The sequence below is a fragment of the Pongo pygmaeus genome, chromosome 18 (assembly GCF_028885625.2).
Source record: "Pongo pygmaeus isolate AG05252 chromosome 18, NHGRI_mPonPyg2-v2.0_pri, whole genome shotgun sequence".
Classification (NCBI taxonomy): domain Eukaryota; kingdom Metazoa; phylum Chordata; class Mammalia; order Primates; family Hominidae; genus Pongo; species Pongo pygmaeus.
This window is the reverse complement of record NC_072391.2, coordinates 44,442,850-44,455,898: the sequence shown is the minus strand read 5'-3', so window position 1 is coordinate 44,455,898 and position 13,049 is coordinate 44,442,850. Positions and strand designations below refer to the sequence as shown.

At 39.5% G+C, this 13,049-nt stretch overlaps 1 protein-coding gene across 1 annotated transcript in view; it reads left to right on the top strand.

Moving 5' to 3' along the window:
• Positions 1-13,049, top strand: part of ITFG1 (integrin alpha FG-GAP repeat containing 1) — a 300,100-nt gene that overhangs the window by 29,149 nt on the left and 257,902 nt on the right. Inside the window, exon 6 of the mRNA XM_054452904.2 lies at positions 3,084-3,178. Coding sequence (XP_054308879.2) covers positions 3,084-3,178 — 95 coding nt within the window. The remainder of the gene's footprint in view (positions 1-3,083; positions 3,179-13,049) is intronic.

Sequence of the window (13,049 nt, the reverse complement as noted above, 5' to 3'; positions counted from 1 at the left end):
ACAGTAAGAGAAGAGAGAAGATCTTTTGGAGAAAGCTGATTTGAGTAGAGCCTTGGTAAATGGGGGTATTCTCACCTAGTGAGAAATTATAGGGGAATGACTTTATTTAAACTTGCTCTTTCTTCTATAGTTGATAGAGGTACTACCAGTGTTACCTTCTGGTTTTGATATTTATACTGTGGTTATATAAGATGTTAATATTAATGGAAACTGAATGAGAGATAAATGGAAACTTTGTGCTATGGGCTTTTCTTAGTAAGATAAAATTCACATAACATAAAACGTTAAATTTATCATAGAATCCCTAGTTGTATAACTGATAAAGTGTACAATTTAGTATCATTTAGTACATTTACAATTTTGCACAACCATCAGCTCTATGTGGATCCCACACCATTTTATCACTGCAAAGGGAACCCTGTATCCACTAAGCCAGCAGTCCCCAACCTTTTTGGCACCAGGGACCAGTGTCGTGGAAGACAGTTTTTCCATGGACAGGGTCGGAGGCCAGGTGGTGGGGGTGGTTTCGGGATAAAATTGTTCCACCTCAGATCATCAGGCATTAGATTCTCATAAGGAGCACACAACCTAGATCCCTTGAATGTGCATTTCACAATAGGGTTTGCAGTCCTTTGAGAATCCAGTGCCACCGCTGATCTGACAGGCGACGGAGCTCATGAGGTAATGCTCACTTGCCTGCCACTCACCTCCTGCTGTGTGGCCTGGTTCCTAAAAGGCCATGGACCTGTAGTGGTCCACAGCCCACGGGTTAGGGAACCCTGCATTAAACAATCACTCCCTTTTGTCTCTCAGCACCTGACAACCACAAATTGATTTCTGTCTCTATAGATTTAACTATTATGAATATTTCACATAAATGGAATTCTCCAGTACATAACCTTTTGTTTCTGCCTTTTTTCACATAGTATGTTTTTAAGGATCATCCATTTTGTACTAGTCTGTATTGTATTAGTAATTTAGTTGTTTTTATGGCTTAATAATAGTCCATTGTATAGATATATGACATTTTGTTTATCCATTTATCCACTGATGGGAATTTGTGTTATTTCCACTTACGGGCTATTGTGAATAGCACTGCTAAGAGCATTTATTTTTCAAGTATTTGTTTGTTTATTTATTTTTAATTATCTTGGATATATAGCTGAGTGTAGAAATGCAGGATCATATGGTAATTCTGTGTTTAACTTTTTGAAGAACTGCCAAACTGTTTTCCAGAGATCCTTTTAGTTCTTTCATCCATTCTGAGTTAAATTTTGTATGTAGTGTGAAGTAGGGACTTCAATTTATTCTTCTGCATGGTCCAAAACTTTAGAATTAATATTTGCAAAAGAGAATCATTATTATTTTCCACAATATTAGAAAACCTTCTATGACATTAATCATTTATTTTCTGATTCATTTAAAAAAGATTAAAGATAATAAATATGACTGCTAAAACTATAAAACTCTTAGAAGAAAACAGGCAAATTTTCATGGCCTTGCATTAGGAAATGGATTCTTTGATATGGTACCAAAAGAACAAGCAAGAAATGAAAAATTGATATATTGGACTTAATCAAAATTAAGAACTTGTACTATCAAGAAAGTAAAAAGATGTCCAGGCATGGTGGCTCATGCCTGTAATCCCAACACTTTGGGAGGCCGAGGCGGGTGAATTGCCTGAGCTCCAGAGTTCGAGACCAGTCTGGCCAACATGGTGAAACCCCGTCTCCACTAAAAAAAAAAAAAATACAAAAAATTACCCAGGCATGGTGGTACACACCTATAATCCCAGCTACTTGGGTGGCTAAGGCAGGAGAATCGCTTGAACCTTGGAGGCGGAAATTACAGTGAGCAGAAATCGCACCACTGCACTACAACCTGGGTGACAGAGTGAGACTCTGTCTCAAAAAAAAAAAAAAAGAAAGAAAAGTAAAAGGACAACCCACAGCCTAGGAGACTAGTCATATACTAGATAAAGGCCTAATGCCCAGATTATATAAAGAACTCTTAAAACACACCTACAGGGACAGAGGGTAATGGTCTTATAATCCCAGCCCTTTGAGAGGCCAAGGAGGGAAGATCCCTTTAAGCCAGGAGTTGAAGACCAGCCTGGGCAAAAAGGCAAGACCCCTGTATCTAAAAATAAATGGATGGATGGTTGGATGGATCGATGGATGGATAGCAGCAAAGCAATACATAACATACATAACACAATTTAAGAATGGAAAAATAATTTGAGTAGACATTTCTCCAGAGAATATATACGGATGGCCAGTAACCACAGCAAACATGTTCAGCATCATTAGCTATCAGGAAAATACAAATCAAACTGCAATGAAATACTGTATCACACCCTCTAGGATAGCTGTAATAAAATAAATGGACAAGAATAAGACAGGATTTGGAGATACTGGAATTCTCCTACATTGCTGGGTACAAATATAAGATGGTGAAGTGGAAAACAGTTCAACAATTCCTCAAAAAGTTAAACATATATTCCTCTATGACCCAACAATTCCACTCCTAGGTATATACCAAAAAGAATTAAAGACATATGTCCACATAAGAACTTGTACATGAATGTTTGTAGCAGCCAAAAAGTGGAAACAAGCCAAATCTTCAGATGAATGGATAAGCAAAATGTAAACCCATACAATGGAATATTATTCCACCATAGAAAGAACTGAGGCACTGATACATGTTTCAACGTGGATGAACTTGAAAACATTATTCTAACTGAAAGAAGCCAAACACAGAAGACCATATATTGTATGATTTCATTTATGTGAAATGTCCTGAATAGAGACAGAATGCAGATTTGTGGTTGCCAATAAGGGGAAATAGAGTACACAATTTCTTTTTTGGTGTGATGAAAATGCTTTGGAGTTATATAGTAGTGATGATTGTACACTGTGAACATACTGAAAACCACTCACTGCACTTTAAGAGAATGAATTGTATGTTGAATATATCAATAAAAATAAATAAATTTTAAGTGTTTTTCATGCAGAGATTTTTATTTTAAAATAATGCTCATTTGATGTTTACCTTAAGAAAAGTATTTTTATCTTATTTTTTAGGAATTTATCATGGCATCCAGCATTGACCACTACAAGTAAAATGCGAATTCCACATTCTCATGCATTTATTGATCTGACTGAAGATTTTACAGCAGGTGAGTTGCACATAAATCTGGAATTGTTTTGAGTTGCCAAAGAAGTATGGGATTTTATTTACTGTACACTTTGTATTTAATTGCTAATGAAGTAAATGTTGAAATTAATATTTAAAGGATGTTAGAAAGTCAGTGATTTGGAAACATGGAAAAAGTACTGACTGTAATAAATAAGTCTTTAGCTATTGTTGTTTTTGTTGTTCATTAATAACTGCCTCAGAATTTGAATTCTCTACTTTTTATGAATTCATGATAATTTCAGCACATGTTGCCTGCTGTTTTTTTACCTTTTTTATTAAAAATTTTTTAAATAATATGTGCTACAAATTTTACAATAAGAAAAATCTTTAGCTTATTTACAAGAATAATTTCACAGGCTTTTAAAACTTATCATGGAAAATTTTAAACAGAAAATTGGACAGAATATTATAATATATGCACATTTAACCATCACCTAGCTTCAACAATTATTGTATGGCCCAATCTTGTTTCCCCTGTAAATGAACCTACAAGTTCCTCCTATCCAAGATAATTTTAAATTAAATCCCAAACATATAATTTCATTTTTAAATATTTCCATCTGTATCTCAAATTGCAAGGACTTTTTTATTTAAAACTGCCAGATCATTTTGAAACCTAAAAAAATTACACAATAATTTCTTTTTTTGAGAGGGTCTCACTCTGTTCCGCAGGCTGGAGCACAGTGGTACATGCGATCACAGCTGATTGCAACCTCTGCCTCCCAGGCTCAAGCTATCCTCCCACCTCAGCCTTGAGAGCATCTAGGACTACAGGCATGTGCCATTAAGCCTGGCTAATTTTTGTATTTTTTGTAGAGACAGAGATTCCCCATGTTGCCTAGACTGGTCTTGAACTCCTTGGCTCAAGCAATCCACCCACGTTGGCTTCCCAAAACGGTGGGATTACCAGCATGAGCCACCACACCCAATCAACAACAATTTCTTAATGTCATTGACTATCTAGTCATTATTCAAAATGCCCAGATTTTCTCCTACATGTTTTTATCAAATCAGGAAGTTAAGGTTCATGCAGAAGTAGAGAAACCATCTGTGCTGTACACATCTGTGCTGTACAGTTGTGTGGATTTTTCAGATTGTATCCCAATGGAGTTAACATGTTACATGTTACTATGTTCCTAGAATCAGAATTCTTTTTTTTGGAGACAGAGTCTTGCTCTGTCACCTAGGCTGTAGTGCAGTGGTGCGATCTCTGCTCACTGCAACCTCTGCCTCCCAAGTAGCTAGGACTACAAGCGCATGCTGCCACGCCCAGCTAATTTTTTTGTATTTTAGTAGAGACGGGGTTTCACCATGTTGGCCAGGCTGGTCTCGAACTCCAGAGCTCAGGCAATTCACCCACCTTGGACTCCCAAAGGGCTGGGATTACAGACATGAACCATCGCACCCAGCCACAGAATCAGAATTCTTTTGTGGGTGGTGGGAGTGGGAATATCAAGAATATTTTCTAGGTGTTGCTGTATGTTTCAGTTCATTAGGTGATGCAGTTTAAGTTCTCTCTCTTCTGTGATATTAAAATTGATCAGTAGGTTCAATTTTCCTCAGCATAGATCATCTATTATAGTATTCTCTAATGGTTAGGAGGTATGAATGATTATTGTCAGGCCCATTATTTCAACAGGAGTTGCAAAATTGTGACACACTAAATCTATCACTCTACTGCAGGTTAATTAGCTAAATTTTCTGTTAAAAAAAGGAACTGCCATCCTCAGTTCTTCAGTCACTTGCAGTACAGTTGAGACAGGCAAGATAAATACTTGATTTCCCCACCCCCGCCCCCGCTTCCCACCATTTTTTGTGAGCATCCAAACACTTAACAGTCTGATTTTACAGTTACATTTTTATATAATGTACTAATTGCAAATGAGTAAAGCAGGCCTAGTGGCTGTGAGATGTAATAAAACTTATTTTCTTTAAAAGTATTCCATGATGCAAAACCTAATTTTCATTGAGAAACAGGTAGAAAATAATATTGCGTAATTTAAACCTTTAATTCTGGATTGATTATGACTTTTGCTACAACATTTTCATTATTAATATACAATTTTCAAAGTTAAAAATATTTAGTGCCCAAATACACTGTGGATTTTACTGACTTAAAACCACAAATTTAACCTTTTATCTAGTAAATTTTTTATGAATCTAAGATTCTAGGTACTTGAATATGCTTTGTATGTTTTGGTTGGGAGGAGGGGGAGAATTTAAGAAAAGAAAACAGATTATTTTTAGTGTGGTTTATCTGGTATGCCAAATCACATGAAAACCTCAATAATAAGGTGTTGACTACATTGCAATGGAAGTTGTCTTAGAAACTTGCTTTTCGAGATGAGAACATTCTATACTTATAGGTTCATTTTTTTAATCTTATTTTTGTTATACACACACATCCAAACTTTTGTTTCTTACAATTCCTTTTTAGGAAAAATCTATCTTAATGAAGTTTTAGAAATGTACTTTTAGTTCAATAGTATGAGACTTCCTTAAACAATACTGACTTTGCATTTAAGTAAGCCGCCACCAGGGCTGCTGCTACCCATCTGCACAAGCAAAGTGAATGAAGAAGAATAAGTCTTTCCTAGACATGCAAAAGCTGAGGGAATTCATTACCACTGGAATGGCCCTACATGAAATTCTTAAGTGAGTACCACATTTGGAAGCATAAAGACAGTATCTACCATCATGAGATCACACAAAGTATAAAACTCACTGGTAGCTCAGACACACAAATAAAAAAGAGAAAGGACTCAAATGTTACCAGTAAATGTTAGCAGTACAGAAAACCACCATATCTCATTGATAAACAGTAAGAGATAAAGAAAGGACAAAGGATGCGTATGCAAAACAACCAGAAAACGATTCATAAAATGAAAGGAATAGGCCAGGTGCAGTGACTCACTCCTGTAATCCCATCATTTTGAAAGACTGAGGCAAGCAGATTACTTGAGCTTAGGAGTTTGAGACCAATCTACACAACATGGTGAAACCTTGTCTCTATCAAAAATAAAAATTAGCCAGGCGTGGTGGCACACGCCTGTGATCCCAGCTACTCAAGAAGCTGAGGTAGGAGAATCACTTGATCCTGGGAGGCAGAGGTTGCAGTGAGCTGAGATCATGCCACTGCACTTCAGCCTGGGTAGCAGAGTGCAGACCTTGTCTGGAAAAAAAAAAAAAAAAAGGAGAGTCGCTTCCAAGATGGCCGAATAGGAACACCTCTGGTCTGCAGCTCCCGGTGAGATCAACGCAGAAGACGGGTGATTTGTGCATTTCCAACTGAGGTACCTGGTTCATCGCATTGGGACTGGTTGGACAGTGGGTGCAGCCCAAGGAGGGCAAGCTGAAGCAGGGTGGGGTGTCGCCTTACCCAGGAAGTGCAGGGGGTCAGGGAATTTCCTTTCCTAGCCAAGGGAAGCCGTGACAGACTGTACCTGGAGAAACAGTTACACTCCTGACCAAATACTGTGCTTTTCCCACGGTCTTAGCAACCAGCAGACCAGAAGATACCCTCCCGTGCCTGGCTCAGTGGGTCCCACACCCACGGAGTGTTGCTCACTGCTAGCGCAGCAGTCTGAGATCAACCTGCGATGCTGCAGCTTGACAGGGAGAAGAGCATCCGCCTTTGCTGTGGCTTGAGTAGCTTACAGTGCAAACAAAGCAGCCTGGAAGCTCGAACTGGGAGGAGCTCACTACAGCTCAGCAAGGACTACTGCCACTAGATTCTACCACTGGGGGCAGGGCATAGCAGAACAAAAGGCGGCAGACAGCTTCTGCAGACCTAAACATCCCTGTCTGACAGCTCTGAAGAGAGCAGTGGTTCTCTCAGCATGGTGTTCGAGCTCCGAGAACGGACAGACTGCCTCCTCAAGTGGGTCCCTGACCTCCATGTAGCCTGACTAGGAGACACCTCCCAGCAGGAGCCGACAGTCACCTCAAACAGGCAGGTGCCTCTCTGGGACAAAGCTTCTAGAGGAAGGATCAGGCAGCAATATTTGCTGTTCTGCAGCCTTCACTGTTGATACCCAGGCAAACAGGGTCTGGAGTGGACCTCCAGCAAACTCCAACAGACCTGCAGCTGAGGGGCCTGACTGTTAGAAGGAAAACTAACAAACAGAAAGGAATAGCATCAACATGAACAAAAAGGACATCCACACCAAAACCCAATCTGTAAGTCACCAACATCAAAGACCAAAGGTAGATAAAACCATAAAGATTGGGAGAAACCAGAGCAGAAAAGCTGAAAATTCCAAAAACCAGAGCACCTCTTCTCCTCCAAAGGATTGCAGCTCCTCACCAGCAAGAGAACAAAATTGGATGAAGAATGAGTTTGACGAGTTGACAGAAGTAGGCTTCAGAAGGTCGTTAATAGCAAACTTCTCCAAGCTAAAGGAGCATGTTCTAACCCATCGCAGGGAAGCTAAAAACCTTGAAAAAAGGTTAGGCGAATGGCTAACTAGAATAAACAGTGTAAAGAAGACCTTAAATGACTTGATGGAGCTGCAAAACCATGGCATGAGAACTTTGTGACACATGCACAAGCTTCAATAGCTGATTCGATCAAGTGGAACAAAGGGTATCTGTGATCGAAGATCAAATTAATGAAATAAAGTGAGAAGACAATGTTAGAGAAAAAAGAGTAAAGAGAAATGATCAAAGCCTCCAAGAAATATGGGACTATGTGAAAAGACCAAATCTACATTTGATTGGTATACCTGAAAGTGATAGGGAGAATGGAACCAAGTTGGAAAACACTCTTCAGGATATTATCCAGGAGAACTTCCCCAACCTGGCAAGGCAGGCCAACATTCAAATTCAAGAAATACAGAGAATACCACAAAGATACTCCTCGAGAAGAGCAACCCCAAGACGCGTAATTGTCAGATTCACCAAGGTTGAAATGAAGGAAAAAATGTTAAGGGCAGCCAGAGAGAAAGGTCAGGTTACCCACAAAGGGAAGGCCATCAGACTAACGGCAGATCTCTCAGCAGAAAACCTACAAGCCAGAAGAGAGTGCAGGCCAGTATTCAACATTCTTAAAGAATTTTCAACCCAGAATCTCATATCCAGCCAAACTAAGCTTCATAAGTGGAGGAGAAATAAAATCCTTTACAGACAAGCAAATGCTGAGAGATTTCTTCACCACCAGGCCTGCCTTACAGGATCTCCTAAAGGAAGCACTAAACGTGGAAAGGAACAACCAGTACAAGCCACTGCAAAAACATGCCAAATGGTAAAGAACATCAATGCTAGGAAGAAACTGCATCAATTAACGGGCAAAATAACCACCGAGCATCATAATGACAGGATCAAATTCAGACATAACAATATCAATCTTAAATGTAAATGAGCTAAATGCCCCAATTTAAAGACACAGACTGGCAAATTGAATAGAGTCAAGACCCACTGATGTGCTGTATTCAGGAGACCTGTCTCATGGGCAAAGACGCACATAGGCTTAAAATAAAGGGATGGAGGAAGATCACCTAGCAAATGGAAAGCAAAAAAAAAAAAGCAAGGATTGCAGTCCTGGTCTCTGATAAAACAGACTTTAAACCAACAAAGATCAAAAGAGACAAAGAAGGCCACTACATAATGGTAAAGGGATCAATTCAACAAGAAGAGCTAACTATCCTAAATATATATGCACCAATACGGGAACACCCAGATTCATAAAGCAAGTCCTTAGTGACCTACAAAGAGACTTAGACTCCCACACAGTAATAATGGGAGACTTTAATACCCCACTGTCAATATCAGACAGATCAACAAGACAGAAGGTTAACAAGGATATCCAGGACTTGAACTCAGCTCTGCACCAAGCGGACCTAATAGACATCTACAGAACTCTCCAACCCAAATCAACAGAATATACATTCTTCTCAGCCCCACATCACACTTATTCTAAAATTGACCACATAATTGGAAGTAAAGCACTCCCACAGAAATACAAACTACCATCAGAGAATACTATAAACACATCTATGCAAAAAAAAACTAGAAAATCTAGAAGAAGTGGATAAATTCCTGGACACATACACCCTCCCAAGACTAAACCAGGAAGAGGTTGAATGTCTGAATAGACCAATAATAGGCTCTGAAATTGAGGCAATAATTAATAGCCTACCAACCAAAAAAAGTCCAGGACTAGACGGACTCACAGCTGAATTCTACCAGAGGTACAAAGAGGAACTGGTACCATTTTTTCTGAAACTATTTCAATCAATAGAGGTAATCCTCCCTAACTCATTTTATGAGGCCAGCATCATCCCGATACCAAAGCCTGGCAGAGACATAACAAAAAAAGAGAATTTTAGGCCAATATCCCTGATGAATATCGATGTGAAAATTCTCAATAAAATACTGGCAAACCATCTCATGCCAGTTAGAATGTTGATCATTAAAAAGTCAGGAAACAACAGATGCTGGAGAGGTTGTGGAGAAATAGGAACACTTTTACACTGTTGGTGTGAGTGTGAGTTAGTTCAACCATTGTGGAAGACAGTGTGGCGATTCCTCAAGGATCTAGAACTAGAAATACCATTTGACCCAGCAATCCCATTACTGGGTATATACCCAAAGATTATAAATCATGCTACTATAAAGACACATGCACACGTATGTTTATTGTGGCACTGTTCACAATAGCAAAGACTTGGAACCAACCCAGATATCCATCAATGATAGACTGGGTTAAGAAAATGTGGCATATATACACCATGAAATACTGTGCATCCATAAAAAAGGATGAGTTCATGTCCTTTGCAGGGACATGGATGAAGCTGGAAATCATCATTCTAAGCAAACTGTCACAAGGACAGAATACCAAACACCACATGTTCTCACTCATAGGTGGAAGTGGAACAATGAGAACACATGGACAGGGGGTGGGGAACATCACACACCAGACCCTGTCGAGGGGTGGGGAACTGTGGGAGGTATAGCATTAGGAGAAATACCTAATGTAAATGATGAGTTGATGGGTGCAGCCAACCAACATGGCACATGTATACCTATGTAACAAACCTGCACGTTGTGCACATGTACCCTAGAACTTAAAGTATAATTTTAAAAAAAAGGAATAATTAATCACCTATCAAATATAACCTTGATTGTAAATGGCTTAAATTTTCCACTTAAAAATATAGACTGGCTAGTCCGGGCATGGTGGCTCACCCCTGTAATCCCAGCACTTTGGGAGGCTAAGGCGGGCGGATCATGAGGTCAGGAGATCAAGACCATCCTTGCCAACATTCTGAAACTCTGTCTCTACTAAAATACAGAAAGTTAGCTGGGTATGTTGGTACGCGCCTGTAGTCCCAGCTACTCAGGAGGCTGAGGCAGGAGAATCACCTGAACTCTGGAGGCGGAGGTCGAGTGACCCAGGATCGCGCCACTGCTCTCCAGCCTGGTGACAGAACGAGACTCCATCTCAAAAAAAAAATATATATATATATGTGTGTGTGTGTGTGTGCGCGTGTGTGTGTACATATATATATGTACATATATACACACACACATACGTTTTTAGACTGGCTAACTGGATTCTTTTAAATGACCTACCTAACTTTATGCTGCCTACACAACACTCACTTCACCTGTAACAACATGTATAGACTGAAAGCTAAGGGGTGAAAAGAGATATTCCGTGAAAACAGAAACCAAAAATGAGCAAGAGTTCTTATACTTATATTCGATGAAAGGTAATTGAACAAAAAGGAGACATATAAGGTCTTTATATAATAATGAGAACAATTCAGCAAGATAATGTAATCTTAATATATACGCATCTAACAGTGGCGCACCCAGATACATAAAGAAAATATTATTATATCTAAAGGCAGAGATAGACTCTGTCTTAATCCATTTGTGTTGCTATGAAGTAGTACCTGAAGCTGTGTAATTTGTAATGGAAAGAGGTTTATTTGACTCACAAATCTTCATGCTTTACAAGAAACATGGTGCCAGCATTTGCTTCTGGTAAAAGGCTCAGACTGCTTCCACTTGTGGTGGAAGGAGAAAGGGAGCTGATTTGCACAGAGATCATGTAGCAAAAGATAGGACACGAGAGAGAGAGGGAAGTACCAGTCTCTTTTTAACAGCCAGATCTCGAGGGTATTTTTATGGAAATTAACACAGAACTCAGTCATTACCGTGAGGATAGCAGCAAGACATTCATAAGGGATCTGCCCCCATGATCCTCACACTTCCTCTTAGGCCCACCTCCAACACTGTGAATCAGATGTCAACATGCTTTCTAAACTATAGTAGACTCCATCCAATACATTAATAGTTCAGCACTTCAACATCACACTCTCACTGTTGCACAGATCATCTAGACAGTCAATAAAGAAACATTGGATAGACACTGTACATTAGACCAAATAGGCCTAACAGACATTTACAAAACGTTTTATCCCACAGCTACAGAATACATATTTTTCTCATCAGAATATTATTACTTTTCCAGGAGAGACCAGATGTTAGGCCACATAAAAAAAATCAGCTAATTTTTAAAAATTGGCATCATATCAAGCATCTTCTCATGTCACAATGGAATACAACTAGAAATCAATGACAAGAGGATCTTTGGAAACTGTACAAGTACATGGAAATAAAACAACACGCTCTTGATCAACCATTTACTCAATAAATTAAGGCAGGGCATGGTGGCTCATGCCTGTAATCTCAGCACTTTGTGATTGAGCTGCAGTGAGCTATGATTGCACCATTGTATTGCAGCCTGGGCAGCAAAGCAAAAGCTGGTCTCCAAAAAAAAAAAAAAAAAAAGATAAAAAAAGGTGAAAGAGTCTGCCCAATAAGACCTGAAGTAGGGCGGGTGTCGTGGCTCACACTTATAATCCCAGCACTTTGCGAGGCCGGGGTGATCAGATCACTTGTGTTCAGGAGTTTGAGACCAGCCTCATCAACATAGTGAAACCTCATCTCTACTAAAAATATAAAAATTAGCCGGGCGTGACTGTGGCACCTGTAATCTCAGGTACTTGGGAGGCTGAGGCAGGAGAATTGCTTGAACCTGGGAGGCAGAGGTTGCAGTGAGCTTTGTGCCACCACACTCCAGTCTGGGTGACAGAGTGAGACTCCATCTCAAAAAAAAAAAAAAAGACCTGAAGTAAGGCCGTGAAAGTGCAAGGGAACAGGTGCAATGGCTCACACCTATAATCCTAGCAGTTTGAGAGTCCAAGTTGGGTGGATCGCTTGAAGTCAGGAGTTCAAGACCAGCCTGGGCAACATGGCAAAACCCTGTCTTTACAAAAAAGTACTAAAAAATTAGCTGGACTTGGTGGCATGCTCTTACAGTCCCAGCTGCTTGGGAGGCTGAGATGGGAGGATTGCTTGAGCTCAGGAGGTTGAGGCTGCAGTGAGCAATGATTATGCCACTGCACTTTAGCCTGAGTGACAGAGTGAGACCCTGTCTCAAAAAAAAAATTAACAAGGCAGTCCCTTGAGGCCAGGTGGTCAAAGCCACAATACACTATGATTGCAGCTGTGAATAGCAACTGCGCTCCACCTTGGACAACATAGACAGACTGTCTGTAAAACCAAACAAAAAAACTTAGCAAGCCAAATCCAAGAACACATCAAAAAGATAATACAACATGAACTAGTGAGATTTATCTCAGAAATACAAGGATGGTTCAACATATGCATATTAGTAGATTAAAAATAGGTATCTCATGCTCATGGATCATAAGAATTATTATCATTATATGACCATATTTCCAAAAGCAATCTACAAATTCAGTGTAATCTCTATCAAAATAACAATGGCATTCTTCACAGAAATAGGAAAAACAATCCTAAAATTTTTATGAAACAAC